The sequence below is a fragment of the Ctenopharyngodon idella genome, chromosome 16 (genome assembly GCF_019924925.1).
Source record: "Ctenopharyngodon idella isolate HZGC_01 chromosome 16, HZGC01, whole genome shotgun sequence".
In the NCBI taxonomy this organism is placed as follows: domain Eukaryota; kingdom Metazoa; phylum Chordata; class Actinopteri; order Cypriniformes; family Xenocyprididae; genus Ctenopharyngodon; species Ctenopharyngodon idella.
This window is the reverse complement of record NC_067235.1, coordinates 13,328,367-13,345,042: the sequence shown is the minus strand read 5'-3', so window position 1 is coordinate 13,345,042 and position 16,676 is coordinate 13,328,367. Positions and strand designations below refer to the sequence as shown.

Genomic DNA, 16,676 nt, shown 5'->3' with positions numbered 1-16,676 from the left:
AGCAGACGTCACGGCCCCCCCAAATCATTATTGACTTCAGAAACTTCACACTAGACTTCAAGCAGCTTGGATTCTGTGCCTCTCCAGTCTTCCTTCAGACTCTGGGACCATGATTTCAACATGAAATGCAAAATTTACTTTTATCAGAAAAGAGGACTTTCGACCACTGTTCACTGTCCAGTTCTTTTTCTCCTTAGCCCAGGTAAGATGCTTCTGACGTTGTCTCTGGTTCAGAAGTGGCTTGGTAGTCCTTTTCCTGAAGATGTCTGAGTGTGGTGACTCTTGATGCGCTGACTCCGGCTTCATTCTACTCATTGTGAAGTTCTCCCAAGTGTTTGAATCGGCTTTACTTGACAGTATTCTCAAGCTTGCGGTCATCCCTGTTGCTTGTGCACCTTTGCCTACCCAATTTCTTCCTTCCAGTCAACTTTGCATTTAATATGCTTTGATACATCACTTTGTAAACAGCCACCCCATTCAGTAATGACCTACTGTGACTTACTCTCTTTGTGGAGGGTGTCAATGATTGTCTCCTGGACCATTGCCAAGTCAGCAGTCTTCCCCATTAGTGTGGTTTCAAAGAACAAAAGATACCCGGAATTTATACTGTAGGGATGGTCATTTAATGAAACTCAAATGTAAATATTCTAATATTTTGAGATACTGGATTTTGGACTTTCATGAGCTGTACGCTCTAATCAACAAATTAAAAAAAAAAACTTTTGAAATGTTTTACTTTACATGTAGGGAATCTAGAATATATGAAAGTTTCATTTTTTAAAAATAATTTACAATAAAAAAATGAACTTTTTCACGATATTCTAATTATATGACCAGCACCTGTAGATTAAATTAAAAAATAACATTATACTATTTAAAGATAAATATGAAACTAAAAACATTTTCGCTCACATGCTCTGCTGTGTAGAGAATCTCCTTTGTCTTATCAGACGACATATAGTACAGCAGCTGCGCGCGTTGCATCTTCTGTTTTATGTCAGATGGCAACGTTAAGGTGCAATACCGCCACCTATTGTACTTTGGGATGTCAACCAGGTACTGGCGCTGGATTATTTATGTTATATTATCATGTGTATTATTCATTTTAAATATTACGGTTATCACGATATACTGTCAGACCCTTAATTAACACGATATCGATTTTTCATGTTTTAAATATGATGGTTATCGTCAATACCGGTATATCCCGACACTACTAATATATATATATATATATATAATCAACTGACAAGGTAGTAACGTTAAGCCTGATACTGTAATTTAACATCCAGAGGACCCCAATAGATCATTGTGGCAGTGTGAAAAGGTTTGTAGATATCTCTCAAATACTAATAAAAACAGCTAATTTCAAGTATAGGTAGACATAACACTGAAACTTCTTTAAACACATTGTTCCTGTATGCATTACATCAGTTTTGAAAAGATTTTTTAAAAATACCTTTTTTGAAGCTTAATTTGCTCAATGGCCCAACCTGTTGGAAAAACATTAGCCTACAATAAATGTGTATTTTCGTTAGTGTATTTGTACATCTACAGCTGAAAGTGTTTTAAAATCATTTGAGATTTTTGATTTGGCTGGTTTAGGGTCGAAACACCCATTGAACGTTGGACACCGTCTGATGACATCAACTCCCCCTGGCCAAGGCTACATTCACAAAAGGTGAATGTAAGTGAAGCATCTTTTAGATGTAATTATTCAAATAGTTTTTATGTTAGTATTTACTTTTAATAAATGCATTATTAGAAAAAAAAATGCAGTTCTTTATTTTGCAGTAAAGTTGAACTGTTTGGCTAAGGTAAGAGAGTGACTTTTTTTCTTGCAATTTATTTTTACTTATTTTTCTCGGAATTGCGAGATATAAACTCACAATTGCGAGTTATAAAGTCAGAATTACATGATATAAAGTCAGAATTGTGAGATATAAACTTGCAATTGCGTGTTGTGAGGAAAAAAAGGCTGACGTTTTTGCATGTTGCATGTTAAGTCAGAATTGCGAGATATAAACTCACAATTCTGAGAAAAAATTGCGACTTTATATCACACAATTCTGACTTTATAACTCGCAATTGTATTTATATCTTGCAATTCCGAGAAAAAAAGTCAGAATTGTGAGATATAAAGTCATAATTGCATGATAAAAACTCGCAATTGTGAGAAAAAAAATGCAATTACCTTTTTTTTATTATTATTATTTTTTTTATTTAGTGGCGGAAACAAGCTTCCATACTTTTACATTTGCCAAAAAAAAAAAAGAGAGAACTTTTGGGGTTTTGTTATTAAAGAACAAACAAGCAAGCCTAGCCCAGGTTCGAAAAAGTTCGTAAAACGTAAACACATTACTTTCCAAAAAAAAAAAAAAAAAGCATGAGCATGATTGCTGTGTTCATATAAGCCCAATCAAACCAAACTTGGTTGTTTTCAGACCTGTAGACCATTTGCTTTTCTTGAAACAGATATTCACGGGGCATTCACATTGGGCACTTTTGCTGCAGTCTGAGTGTGATTGTTCCCAGAACCCCCCACAGTGTTGGTCTGGTTTCACACTCACTTGATTCTATCAAACCCTGTTGCATTTGCATTCTTCTTACATCATCACAAACATGCACAGCACATAATAGAAAACAGAACACGGGTCAATATTTTGTTTGTTTTTTATTATTATTAATTTGGTGCTATAATGCACAGCAGAGTTAATGGCAAGGGTGTACTGTATGTGCACCACATGAGGGTTTCACATTTCATCCCATTTTGAACATTGTGGTTATCATCTGAGATATATCACTTATAAGCTTTTAACAAGAATTCATTATATTTGGTTATCTGTTTTAAAAATTGCAAACAAGTTCTATAAAATCTTTATCTATAATAGAAAACTGTAAAGTCTCCTACATGTGTTTTGGTTGGGAATGGTGTTCGATCTTCTTTTGTAGATACTTCTGCAAACACTGCTTATAACAAGATAATGTTTCTTGTTTGGTTGATGTTTATTTAAATGGATCTGCTTTGTTGATTAAACGTTTCAGAAGTTTTAAAGAGTTATCCAGACTATTTTTGGATACTACTAATAATATGATAATCTAAATTGAGCTATCATGACTATTACTTGTTATTGGAAATCTTAGTTGGCTGTACTATCTGGTATGTAAAATAAAAATTGTAAAAGTAAAAAAGTAGATTCTCTCAGTAGTAAACCTTTTCTTCATCACTGAACCCAGCTTGAACAACCTCTTGAATACTCTTGATTTCTTCTGGAGGAGCAGGGGGCAGAATGGCAAGCAACTCATGTTCGATCGTTTCTAGTCTTGCAGTGCTCTTCCTGTCAAACTCCTCTTTATTCTTCAGGACAAGCCTTACGATGCCTTTTTGTGCTTCATCACATGAGTTCTGGAGTGCTTGTCGCTCATGCTCGAATTCTGGTGTACTTTTGTCCATGGCCATTAGTTTGCCCAGTGAACTGACACGGTCCATCAGGTACTTGCTGGAAACATCTGTGTATGTTCCAGAGATCATATGGACCAGACTAGCAATGTTAGAAGCTTGGAAGGCTTGAGTATACAGCAGATCTTTTGAGAAGAGCTTTGCATTGTAGGAGAGCTTTTGTGTTTTCTCGGATGTTGAGACAAAGTTTGTGAGAGTTTTGCTCAGGCTGGTTTTTACAATGTTGGAAACCATCTGAAAGAAGTGAACCATCTTCTCCCACTGCTCCTTTACTCTCCCCATGGCATCCATTCCTTTGACCAGCATCTCTATGGTAGTTTTGAAGTCAATCTCTTTCAGTTCACAGTTTCTCATAGTGACCAGGATATCAGTTAGTTCCTTCTGGTTCTTCTCTAGGTTCTCCATACACTTCTCATAGGTCTCTCTTGTCTTGTTCACCTGAGCTCGGGTCTGCTCTATGGCGAATCGTGCATTCTCCGTGGCCCTCTGTGAAGGACTCATGTTCTCTGACTTGTTTAGTTCATTTTGCATCATTGGTGGTTTTGGAGAAATGGCTGGAGAATTTGTGATGTCTTTGCTTTTGCTATCAAAAACATGGGCCGACTTGACCAATACCAAGACCTCATGTATTATCTTAGTGCTTTTTTCCTTGTCACAGTTGCCATCTGGTGCATATTTTGCCAGTTGGTTGCATATTTCCATGCCCTGTTTGCATAAGTTCTGAGCTTGTATTTTTGCTGGGCAATCAGAGATTTTCTGGAAATCTTCATTGATTCTTTCTAACTGTTTTGCCACGAAATCTGTTTTTGTATTTTTGTTCTTCTGATCATACAGGTTTGTCCAAGCAATGTCATCATCCTCACTATTCACTTCCATTTGTAGCTGGATATTCTGTGCACAACTTAAAATTTCAGCAGACTTACTGTATACATTTATTTCAGCAACCACATCTCTTGTACTTTCCTGATCTTTAATATTTTTAATTGTATGAGATACATTTGTTGTTGCAGAACACATCAATTTCACAGGCTCAATAATAGCAGATACCAGACCATTAACCAGGCCTGAAATGCTCTGTGTTATCCCACCAACAAAATCCATGCCAATCATTTCCCATCCACCAGGGAGAGAATCCAGAGCTTTCTTGTAGCTCTCATGAGCCTCACCCAGTTCCTTCTCCATGGCACTCACTGCCTTCTCAGTCCTTTTCTTGGTTTCTAGAGCTGACTGCTCCCTCAGTTTGCTCTCTTCTAATTTCTTCTTGACTGATTCCAACTCTTCCCCATAAAAGTGTTCTGCATTCACACACGCTTCTAGCAGCTCCTGGATGATATTGATGACATTAGTGAAACGCTTTTCAGTTGCATCAGACAGCTGCAGACATTCATCTGCAATGTCTTGGATATTTTTCAGCTGATCAGGAAGATGTGCTTTGACAACTTCATCATCCGCTTGGAACAGAATCTTCACAGCTGTCTTCATGTAATCTGGAACTTGGGCAGTATGGAGGCGAATCTGATCCATGCTCTTATGGGCCTCATTAAATGCCCACCAACCAGAGTTACACACTTGCATGAGGCAAGCTCGAAAGGAATCAGGGTATTTTATGAATTTATAGCCATTTTTAGGGGGATTTTTATTGATTGAAAAATCTGTTGAGGACGAGATGAAAACCAGCTCTCCCAGGATGGCTATGGACAGTGGCGCTGGAGTCAGATACTCTTCCCAGTTGGCATAGGGCTGCATTATAAGTTTGGTTTGGTTTCTCATGTCCTCAGCAGTTGTAAGACTCTGAGTAGATTTTGAAATTGCAGAATTCATGGCTTTCCTGTTCCTGCTCAAAACAAAGAGAATATTATAACTTGAATAAGAATATTATAACTTGAAGAATGCTAATGGATGAAATCCTAATGGAATACTACTTGGAGGTTTTTAATAGACATAACTAATAGCCCCTTTCACACAGCAGTCCCAGAATATTAGTGTAAAATTACAAGAATTACTTTATCAGTAAATACACAAATATGCTATTAACACAAGGTAAAAAGTAACAATAGTTCTGGCTTTTTACCGTTAAGAGACCATTCACACCTCAGCACAAAAATACCGGTAATCGGAAATAATCTTTAAATGCTGTGGCGTTGTCATCATTTGTTCGCATGAGGAGAAGTGTTTTAGTTTCACTGTCTGTTCAATTTGACAACATTTTTTGATGTCTGGTGAAGGCATAAGGGGATGATCAAACAGAATCTGTTTTTGCTCTTAAAAACACGAGTCATGCCCACCAGACTTCTGTTAGCATGGATATTCATTTAATTATCACAGCTGTTCATTATTGAGTTTGTTATCTCCGAGTATTTAAGTTCCTCATTTCCTTTCTGTCTTTTTCCGGTATTGTTTGTGCCATGCACTCTGTCTCACATTGTTTGCTCTTAAATAAATAAACCAAATAAACCTTGTTGTTATTTTGAACCACTTAATCTGCCTTCCTCGTCATCTTTGGAACTCGACGTGGAGACAGTTCTCTGTGCTCTATGGAGAAATCAGATTTAATATCCGAAAACAGAATTTCTATGGCATTATTAAAAATAATGTAAAATAATCTTTATTTACTTGGGCAGGAAGTCTTTTTCAGTCCTTTGTTTATAGCCATGTAAAAAATAAGCTGTTTTATACATGTCCATCAGTGCCTGTTCACATATTTGCATTAGATGAGTTTAATCTTTGCAATCTTAATGACAGATGTTGTGAGTTTAACAGTGTAGCAAGTTATCAACTCATAATGTAATAACTGCATGTAAAAACTGCACATAATGTAATAAGTATTACATTATTATTGTAATAAAATGTTCATAATGTAATAATTTTCTCAAAATGTAATAAAGTCTTGAGTTCATAATGTAAATGCCACAATCATCTGTCACCTGCAGCACTACATTACCCAGAATCCATCCTGGTCCACCACCTACACTCGTTCTTCAATCACCACCAGCGTGAACGCAGCATAATGCTGCATTCCAGGCAGGTTTTTGAGCCCGTAAGTCACGACTTCAAACCACGACTCACGACTTTGTAGCGTTCCAGGCAAGTCACGCCAAACTGCCTGAGTGTAAACAAACCAGCATGGCGGACCATACGGGGCTTATGCTCATTTACAATTATTTCTATCGCCAAAGGTGCTTACTCCTTGCTTATTTGAGGGAAACGAAGGAGGAAAAACGGCGCATAAGGCAAGAGAAGTTGTTATACCTAATCGTGCACTTGCATAAACACCGCATCCGTAAGGGCTGCCATTGTTGTTTCGCGGGCTATGTGACGTCAGAGCGCGGAACTGGGAGTACGATCTAGTACAAGTTCACGGGTGGGAAGTCAAGGGTTTGACTGCCATTTCAGTGCACTTTCACGGGTAGAAGGTTGGAAAAACACGGGTTACGGGTTGCCTGGAACGATTCTCATGCTAAACATGGCCAAAGTTTCAAAACACAAGTTGGACGTATGACGGAGTATTTCTGTGCTAAAAATACTCTTCCAAATCCTTATAAACTTCGTGGTCTTTTTTTCGAGTATGTGACGTCAACGGGGTCGGAATTCCTTGTACGGGCACTTCTCCCGGAAGAGCGCGCGCGCACACATCGACCAGAGCGAGAGAGCAAGAGCACGCCCATCAACGCGCGTTCGGCTTTATGAATGTCATCGGCAGCGCTGCACAGGTCACAGGACTATGGGAAGCCAAACGCACCAAATGTAGGATGAGACAGCGCGGTTTTACAGAGCTCACGCCACGCTGACATGTCATCTGCGCGGTTCAACGGACCAAGCCGCGCGACCAACTCGTCAGCGCAGCGCGGATGTGCTTGCTTGCGCCACTGAACGGACAGCGTGGCGCTGACCAATTAAATCAGCGCAGTAGTGAGTAAAACTACTTCAAATGTCTTTTGTTGGCAGTATACGTGTAAGTGCATATAATGTAAATAACACAAACATAGTGAAGTCATAAATTAATTATTCATCATTCACTATACGCTATATTCATTACAGTGATTCAAAAGTTATCTATGGATAATGCGATGGTGTATTGTGCGTGTTTAAATACAGTTGTTTAGCTGACCATTGATAGCTTGCAGACGATCGCTATGCAAAAGCTGCCTGTGCTTGTCACTCTTTAGCTCCGCTCACACGGCCCGCCTCCAGGTGCTTGGCTGTTTTCGGAAAGACTCGGTACAGCGTAGGGCTGAACGATTAATCGCATTTGCGATAATATCGCGATGTGACAAAACGTGATTTTTTAACTGCAAAGGCTGCGATTACATGCTCGTCACATGACGCGAGAGTAAGCAGTCTGCAAAGGAAGCATCAACTTGGCACGCTACGCATATGCCTGGCCTACAGAAAAGCACAGTTTATGTTTAAAATGCACATAAAATGCACTGTAAGGGAATACTAATATTTTTCTAGTTTTAAAAGCTATTTGACTATTTGTTTTTGTAATGTTTTTGGTGAGTTTATAATGTAATAAATGTATCATAATGTAAACATTTTTATTACATTATGAGCTCAAGATTTTATTACATTTTGAGAAAATTATTACATTATGAACATTTTATTGCAATAATAATGTAATACTTATTACATTATGAGCAGTTTTTACATTGTGCAATTATTACATTATGAGTTGCTACACATGGCAATTAAAAAGTTTGTCCAGAATTGGTGTCAACTTTATAACAATGATAGATTAAAAACTAACTTTACAGATAATTTGCATACCTGTAATTTCAAGTAAGGTCAGTGTGACTGCCACCATACTCTGCTTTTGACCTCTTAACCCTTATGAACTCTCATGTCCAGAAAATACATAACACCAATTATTTAATAACTGTTTTTTATATATCTTTACCACTTGGATGGTGTTTACGGGCCTAAATGTTTGATTTAAATTAATTATAATAAAGCAATATCTTTAATACATATATTGGAATCAAGAGAATGGAGAATATTATATTGTATTATTATTATTATTATTTTTAATATATATTCTCTTTCTCTTTCTCTCTCTCTCTCTCTCTCTATATATATATATATACATACATACATACACACAATATATATTTATTATTTATTTTATATATATTATTGTATATTCTCTATATTATATATAATCTGTAAGAAACTCTTGTATGTCTCAAATTGAATAGCTTAATTTATTGATTTAATTAATAATAAATCAGTTCACTTTAGAATATACAGTATAACAGCAGTGTAGCAACTCTCATTCACAAAACAAGCTAATTCCTCTGAATCTGAAGCCTTTGATTACAAGAAAATCTATCATTTGAATCTGATATTAACAAATCACTTCTGTTTAAAGCAGCACTTTAAATTAACTGTTCTCATTATAAAATGGCAAAACAATCAAAACATTTTTCTTACCCTATTGAAATATCAGATGCTTTCTTGAAAGTTCAGGTTTGTTAAGCTTCAGGTTCAGGTTTGTCTGATGGAGTGGATGAAAGCTGGAGATGCTTTTATAGTCTACATGTAGAAATCCCCTACACTCTATACAAGGCTGGGTTAAAAATAACCCAAATGGCAACCTGGCACTTAGTGCTGTGTCAGAAATCACTTAATCATTTACTCATTCTCAAATCCCTATATAGCAGTGCTTCCCACACATATACTTTACTTGGGCGGGCTACTCAGGTATATAAAAGGCCCACTGATGAAGGGTTTTGGAACGCACAGCATTATTCAATGTGTTGACGTAATTTCAACTGAAACAGAAAGACAGGGTGATCTGAGCCAACTCGCGGATATGATCCGCACTGTGCTCTCTGGGCCAGAGCAGACTGTGCTCGCGCAGCGGCAGTTCACTTGACACTAACGCAAAAACAGACTTCATTCGCATGAATGAAGCATATTTACACTGTCTGAATTGTTCCCTATTCTCTATATAGTGCACTATGTGCTATTCACCATGTAGAAACTAGTAAATGTGTGAACAAGTGCAGCTAGTGTCTGTTTATAGTGTAGGAGGAACGGGACTTCAGATTCTAGAGAGCATTTGATTGGACAGAAGATTTGATGAGAAGATGTAGTACGATGTGATGTCATGAAAATCCGTGATCTATTTTAGCGGAAGTGCCTGTAAGTTTTGAATGCTTATATCTCCTAAATGCGAAATTTGTCATTGTTTTGGAACACACCAGCTTATTCATAACCTTAAGGCTAACATATTCATACTAAAAGCAAAAAAACTTAAATTTTGATTTCAGGGGGACTTTAACAGCTGGCCAAGTATATTTGGAGACACATTTTTGCTTTTATTATTTTTATTCTCTTACACTTTTTTTATCCGCCCGAAATAAAGAAACCATCCGCGATTGATTAACTAGTGGAAAATCGTCTCGGGTTACGTTTGTAACCCTGGTTCCCTGAATAGGGAACGAGAAGCTGCGTTGAACACATTGGGATCACCTCTGTGTGATTACGTCTTGAAGCACTTGTGAAATCGAAACCAATAGGGTGACGGGACGTCAGAGCGGGTGACGTCACGGACCAGGAAACTATAAAGCACTCCTGAGAACAAAGAACGCCAGCTTCTGATTTGGCTGAAGCAAGACGCTCACAGGCGTGCAGGGAGTATGGCTAAGCGACGCAGTGTCTCGTTCCCTATTCAGGGAACCAGGGTTACAAACGTAACCCGAGATGTTCCCTTTCATGGGAACATCGACGCTGCGTCGAACGCATTGGGAACCCTATCCCAACTATGCCATAGTACCAAGTGCCTGTCTGTTATCTTCGAGACGAGAGCACCGAGGACCCCGGAGTGGAGCTTAAATAAAGGTTATAAAACCTAATGAAGGTATGCTGAGAAGACCACCCAGCCGCATCACATATCTCATTAAGGGGAACCCCTGAGATCAAAGCCTTTTAGGCAGCCATACCCCTAGTAGAGTGTGCCCGGACAGCCAAAGGTAAAGGCTGCCTGGATGACTCATAAGCAAGAGAGATGGCCTCGACCACCCACTTGCTCATTCTTCCTGATCCGGATTAGTAAAAGGAGGAGGACAAAAGGCCTGCAGTACAATCGGTCCTGGGACATTGGTGGGGACCTTGGGTATATAACCAGGTCTAGGATGAAGGAAAAACCTGAACATACCAGGCGCAAAATCCAAACATGAGGGAGCAACCGAAAGTGCTTGAAGATCTCCAATTCTTTTGAGAGATGAAATTGCAACAGGAAGACAGTTTTAAGAGAGAGGAATCTCCCAGACACCTCTTCTAATGGTTCAAAGGGAGCCTCAGCTAACCCTTCCAACACAATAGCCAAGTCCCAGGCCGGAGTTTTGTACGCACAGAATGCCTCAGCCTCTGGGTTCAACAGAGAAAGCGTATAAATAGGGGGTCTCTTCCCACAGAAGAGTCCCCCACCGGAGCATGATAAGCGGAAATAGCCGCTATATAAACCTTCAAGGTAGAAGGAGATAAACCATCCAAGATTTATACTTGGAGAAATTGCAGCACAAGACTGATTGAGGAGTGGAACGGGTCCAGCTGACGTTGTCTACAGCAAGTAGAAAACAACTTCCATTTGTATGCGTATAGCTTTCTCGTGGAAGGAGCTCTGGAGTGGAGAATGGTCTCGACAACCTCAGTTGGGAGACCGGATTCTATGAGCCTAGCCCCCTCAGAGGCCAGGCCCAGAGTTTCCACAACTCCAGGCGGGGGTGAATTATCATGCCACCCGCTTGAGACAGAAGGTCCTGTCTGATGGGGATCTCCATGGGGGAGCCGTCTAGAAGAGACACTAGGTCTGCAAATCAAACTCGGGTCGGCCGGAACAAGGCTATCAGTATGAGATGGACCCTGTCCCGGCGAACCCTCTCCAGAACTCCTAGGAGCAGAGCGATCGGGAAAAAAAGTGTACAGTCGTAACCTCGGCCACGTCTGCACCATGGCATCCAACCCCAGAGGGGCTGGATGAGTCAGAGAGAACCACAGTGGGCAAAGAGATGTTTCTTTCGAAGCAAATAGGTCAACTTCTGCACAACCGAAGTTTTTCCAAATGAGTTCCACCACCTCGGGGTGGAGTCTCCATTCCCCGGGCCTCGGCCCCTGCCTCGACAGGATGTCTGCCCCCACATTTTGATGCCCCGGGATATAAGCTGCTCTCAGAGAGAGGAGCTTCCCCTGGGCCCACAGGAGGATCCGATAGGCTAACTCACACAACTGGCGAGACCTCAGACCCCCCGGTGGTTGATATAGGAGACCACCGACATGTTGTCCATGCGGATCAACATGTGATGGCCCCTAAGGTCTGGGAGGAAGTATTTGAAAGCTTGAAATACCGCCATAATTTCCAGCCGATTTATGTGCCAGGAAAGTAGATGGTCCTCCCAAAGACCCTGAGCCGAGCGACCACTCATGATCGCCCCCCAGCCTGTGAGGGAAGCATCCGTCATTAGTATTACACGATGACAAGGAGCCCCCAACACAGGTCCTTGGGACAGGAACCAAGGCTTCTTCCACATGACTAAGGCACGAAGGCATTGCCGCGTGACCTTGATCATGCGAAAAGGATTCCCCTCGGAGAAAAACCCCTTGGTCCTGAGCCACCACTGTAAGGGTCTCATGTGCAGCAGGCCAAAAGGTATCACATTGGACGCAGCTGCCATCTGACCCAACAGTCTCTGAAACTGTTTTACAGTGTGTGACTGGCCTAATTTCACCCCATTCACGGCTGAGAGAATGGAATTCACCAGAGCAGGAGACAGACGTGCCTGCATCGTGATGGAATCCCAGACTACCTCTAGATAGTTGGTAGTTTAAGCTGGAAGAAGCACACTCTTCTTGGCATTAAGTCTCAGCCCTAACCTTCTCATGTGAAACAGAACAACATCTCGATGTTGGACTGCCATGTGCTCAAATTGAGCTAAAAATCAACCAATCGTTGATATAATTCAACACGCGAATGCCCTGGAATCTCAGAGGAGCCAGAGCTGCATCCACGCATTTTGTGAAGGTGCGGGCTGAAAGAGCTAGGCAGAAAGGAAAAACCCTGTGTTGATAAGCTTCGCCCCCGAAAGCAAATCTGAGGAACCTCCTGTGCTGAGGATGGATGGATACATGAAAGTACCCTCCAACCCTCTTTGGAACAAAGTACAGGCTGTAGAACCCTGACAGCTTGCTGGGAGGAGACACCCTTTCTATAGCTCCTTTTTGCAAGAGCGTCAGAACTTCCTGTTCCAATACCAGAGACTGCCACTATAGGGAAGACCCCGTTGAACTGGGGCGGGCTAGACCAGAATTCTGTAACCCTTTTCTATTGTGAGCAGTACCCATTGAGAAATATTTGGAAGAAGTTTCCATTCTACCAGAAATTCTACTAAGGCAATCAGTCTCTCGAGACTGGTCTCTGGTGTTTTTTGAGCATTTGACTCGGCGCCCTGAAGCGGCGAACCGGCAGGGAACAACTGAATCAAATGTCGACCGGCCCTCCTCCTTTCTGTGGGGGAGCATGGGTGGCGACACTTTTTTTTTTTTGGATGAACAGTCAGGACAGTGCCCTGAAACGGCGAACCGGCAGGGAACATCTGAACTGACCACTCTACGACCCTCCTCTTCTTGGAGGATAACTGGAAACCGCTGCGCCCTGAAGCACATGAGGTGGCAGGGTTGGCAGACCGGCCTCCTTTCTTTTCTTTTAAATTCCTCGGAATTTAATGTATTCAATATTTCATTTAATCCTCAAATTAAATGCAGTCAGAAACAAACAGTCAAGAATGGCTGAATGACAGGCTGAATATAAAAAGAATTATAGCTCGTGATAGCTCGCAAGGGATTTTAGGGAAAGAGAGAAAGGGAAACTCCCGTCTGCTCAGTTCCCTCCAAATATATATAAATACATATATAAATACATATATATATATTATATATATATATAAATACATATATATATATATATATATATATATATATATATATATATATTTATATATCGCGCTGCCTCGGCAAACACGAGATCCAAGCCATATATTATTTATTGCAGACTTAATCCACGCGCTGCCTCGGCAAACGCAAGATCCGAGCCTTGCGTTAGACTTTTATTCCCTCGAGAATAAAGCCAACTGGAATGGAGCTAAAAACTCCCGCTAGTGTATACTTCTCTTTACACTTCGGGACATTTTTATGAATGCATGCATTCGTGCATGCTCCACTCCCAGCAAACAACACATAAATCATGTGTATCCCCACTCGCTTTGTAGTGTAGCACAGGGAGGAACGCGATTCAAACTGCTGTTCACTATATCTTCAATATTTGTAAGTTTACAAAATCAGAAAGATATTTGATTTAATTTCTCACAATTAAATCGAGCAAATAATCAGACGGTATATCACGGTCTGAATATTTCAAATAAACAAAATAATCATGGCTTTCAAGCACAACTGATTTGTTTTTGGTGTTAGAATAAACGTGTGATTTTGAACCACGATATGTGTGTGAGGTGACGAGTCCTCAGATCGATATCACAATATCCACCTCCTCAGAGCTGGACATGTGAAGTGCCGGTGCCTCAACCCGGGGGGAAGAAACCGCAGAGCGTGCTTCCACCTGGGAAATGGCACTGAACCTGGCAGGTGAGGGCAGAGAAAGGGCGGTGCCCGTCTCTAACCCCTCTGCCAGATTCATCTGCGAAGCCTATGATCTGAGCCGCCGCTCTGCCTCGGCAGAAGCTGGACCCGACCACGAGGAACGCAAGCCACGGCGCCCTCCTCAAAAAACGCCGGGCGGGAGTGGAGAAGTTTTATATTAAACTTATCACAATGCTCGCAAACAACCCCCTCGAGGGCTGCCTGGGCATGCTCCGCTCCCATACAAACAACACAGAGCTCGTGTGTATCCCCACCCGTGAAGTGATGAGGGTAGGGAGAAGCACACGGTCTGAACTGCTGTTTTTTGCTCGCCATTATAGTGTCTTTTATGTACAAATATATATATTTATGTGGTGTAACACTGATACTCTTGTTCTCAAACAAAAGAGATCGTTTCTGTATATGTAATTGACAGACAACACCAAATAAGACACACAACAACACAGAGCGCTTGCTGAAGACACAGAAGCTGGCGTTCTTTGTTCTCAGGAGTGCTTTATAGTTTCCTGGTCCGTGACGTCACCCGCTCTGACGTCCCGTCACCCTATTGGTTCGATTTCACAAGTGCTTCAAGACGTAATCATGCAGAGGTGATCCCAATGCGTTCGACACAGCGTCGACGTTCCCATGAAAGGGAACTCCCCTCGCCCTACGTGTTTCGTACCTGCTTGTTCTGTGTGTGCGAGATTTGTTTACTCCCACTGACATTCCCACATGCGTAGTCTCAGCAAAGCCACTAGAAGGCAAGCCTGCAACCTTTAGCCAAAAAAGCATAACGGCTAATGCTAACACTCCGGCTCTGGCGGTACACAGGGAAGGAGTTTTGAACGGCGGGCACTGATGCCACTGCCATTACACAATAGGCTGAGAGGTCACACGTGATTAAGTTAGCTGTTACGCTTTCTCCAATGGTAAGAGATACAGACCCTCTCATCTCCCTATAATATACAATATCTGGTCTCAGCCTCAGACGTCACGCCCATGGTCTATTGGCTGAACGTCTGATACATATGGTGCACTTAACTGGAAACACTTCAGGAGTTTCAAAGTCGTCATCTGGTTGGTTGAATTCTACAGGATGTCCGGGAGATATGTGTGTTGCGTTCTTTAATCATCTGCCAACAAGTTAGAAGTTTTAAAAGCTTTTTTTAAATGTCATAAATTGTATATGACAGATAGGATTATTTATTGTGCATATGGTTAATATGCATGATAAAACAATAACATTATTTATCTGTCTACTAGGCTAATGTCTAAAAATAGAATGAGTATCTTTCTAACCAGCTCTGATGGTGTATGGAATATTATATAATTAGATTATCCAAATTGTATAAGCGTTACGTGTCTGCCACCACATGCTGCATTATTTGACTTGCGTTCATCATAGTTACTGAAAGGCGGATGTAAGCTCGACTTGTTTTTTGTTTTGTTTGTTTGTTTTTTTTTGTAAAAAAAAGAAATAAAAAAAAGCGCAGATTTACTGTACATGTTCTCTGTCGCTATGGAAACAAAGACGCTAAATGCAATAGGCCTTTATCACAGTACAGGTGTCGTCACATCCGGCTTTGATTAGTAGCGTAAAGGAATATCCACCTGCATTATTGTCAATGAACAGGCGCCAGTTTTGAAAAGAAAATTATACTTGTTTAGTTTAACTTAACAATAAACTTCAATATTTAAAACTGTTTATTTAGACCTACATGATATCATACCATGTATGTCATCTTTCATTTGAATGCCAGAGGAATCATCGGACTGATTTCATTTTATTTGTAATGTTATTTTGTTTATTTTTGTAATAGGTTATATAACCACCCATTATTGTCTACAGCATAATGCTATCCAATATTGCACACAAACACAGTATATTCGTTTACAATAATGAGTTATTTTTGAATAGTCGTCTATGGGCTGGACATATTCCTTTATTTAAACAACTTCAATTTGATGCCAGTATCGTAAAGTAAGTCCATGAAACAAGTGAACATTTTTGTTTAATACAATAAATTTCCCCCAAAACTTTAATTTAATCCACCCAAAATAGACTTTATAGTCATATTAATATTTTAAGCTTTGTCTAATTAAAGCTCTTTAAAGTGATATTGTAGTGATTCGTCACACGAAGTGGGATCCATAAGCAGGCTTTTATTAACAGATCTCGTGGTCAAAACAGGCAATGGTCAAAAAGGGCCAAACAGGAATGGCAGGGAAAAAGCAGAATCATAGTCTTACAACAGGCAGTAGATCGGGGCAGGCAGATATCAATCACAAGTCCAGTAAACAGTAAACAGTCCAAGGGCAGGCAGCAGAGAATCGTAAACAGGGATCAAACAGGTTCAACAACAGGCAGTCAGAATAATAAACGCTCAGAAATGTACACCGTGGCAATACAAGACCTCGCAATGATAGTGAGGTTGAGTGTGGCTTAAATAGTCCAGGTAATGCACAGCAGCTGGGTGTGGTAATCAGCGCCAAGGTACGGGGCTTGTGGGAAATGTAGTGCGTGTGTGAGAATGTGTGTGTGTCAGTATTCCGGTGATGGCGCACTCTGATGGCCAGAGGA

The 16,676-nt window shown here is 40.6% G+C and overlaps 1 protein-coding gene across 5 annotated transcripts; it reads right to left on the bottom strand.

Moving 5' to 3' along the window:
* Nucleotides 1–2,655: 2,655 nt before the first annotated feature.
* LOC127497814 (uncharacterized) lies at nt 2,656–8,978 on the bottom strand. 5 transcript variants are annotated; one of them, XM_051866564.1, is made up of 4 exons: nt 8,891–8,978; nt 6,074–6,125; nt 5,916–5,992; nt 2,656–5,294 (listed from the first exon to the last, which is right to left on the bottom strand). In XM_051866564.1, the coding sequence occupies exon 4, from the start codon at nt 5,279–5,281 to the stop codon at nt 3,203–3,205; it is 2,079 nt and encodes a 692-aa protein (XP_051722524.1). In that variant the 5' UTR covers nt 5,282–5,294; nt 5,916–5,992; nt 6,074–6,125; nt 8,891–8,978; the 3' UTR covers nt 2,656–3,202. The 5 variants fall into 5 exon arrangements, with proteins under 5 accessions (XP_051722524.1, XP_051722522.1, XP_051722521.1 ...); XM_051866562.1 differs by having other exon boundaries at nt 6,074–6,097; nt 8,891–8,963; XM_051866561.1 differs by having other exon boundaries at nt 6,074–6,150; nt 8,891–8,953.
* Nucleotides 8,979–16,676: the final 7,698 nt, after the last annotated feature.

What these genes read in the sequence shown, in the direction of transcription:
- LOC127497814 (XM_051866564.1), bottom strand. Translation starts at nt 5,281, where the DNA reads ATGAATTCTGCAATTTCAAAATCTACTCAGAGTCTTACAACTGCTGAG.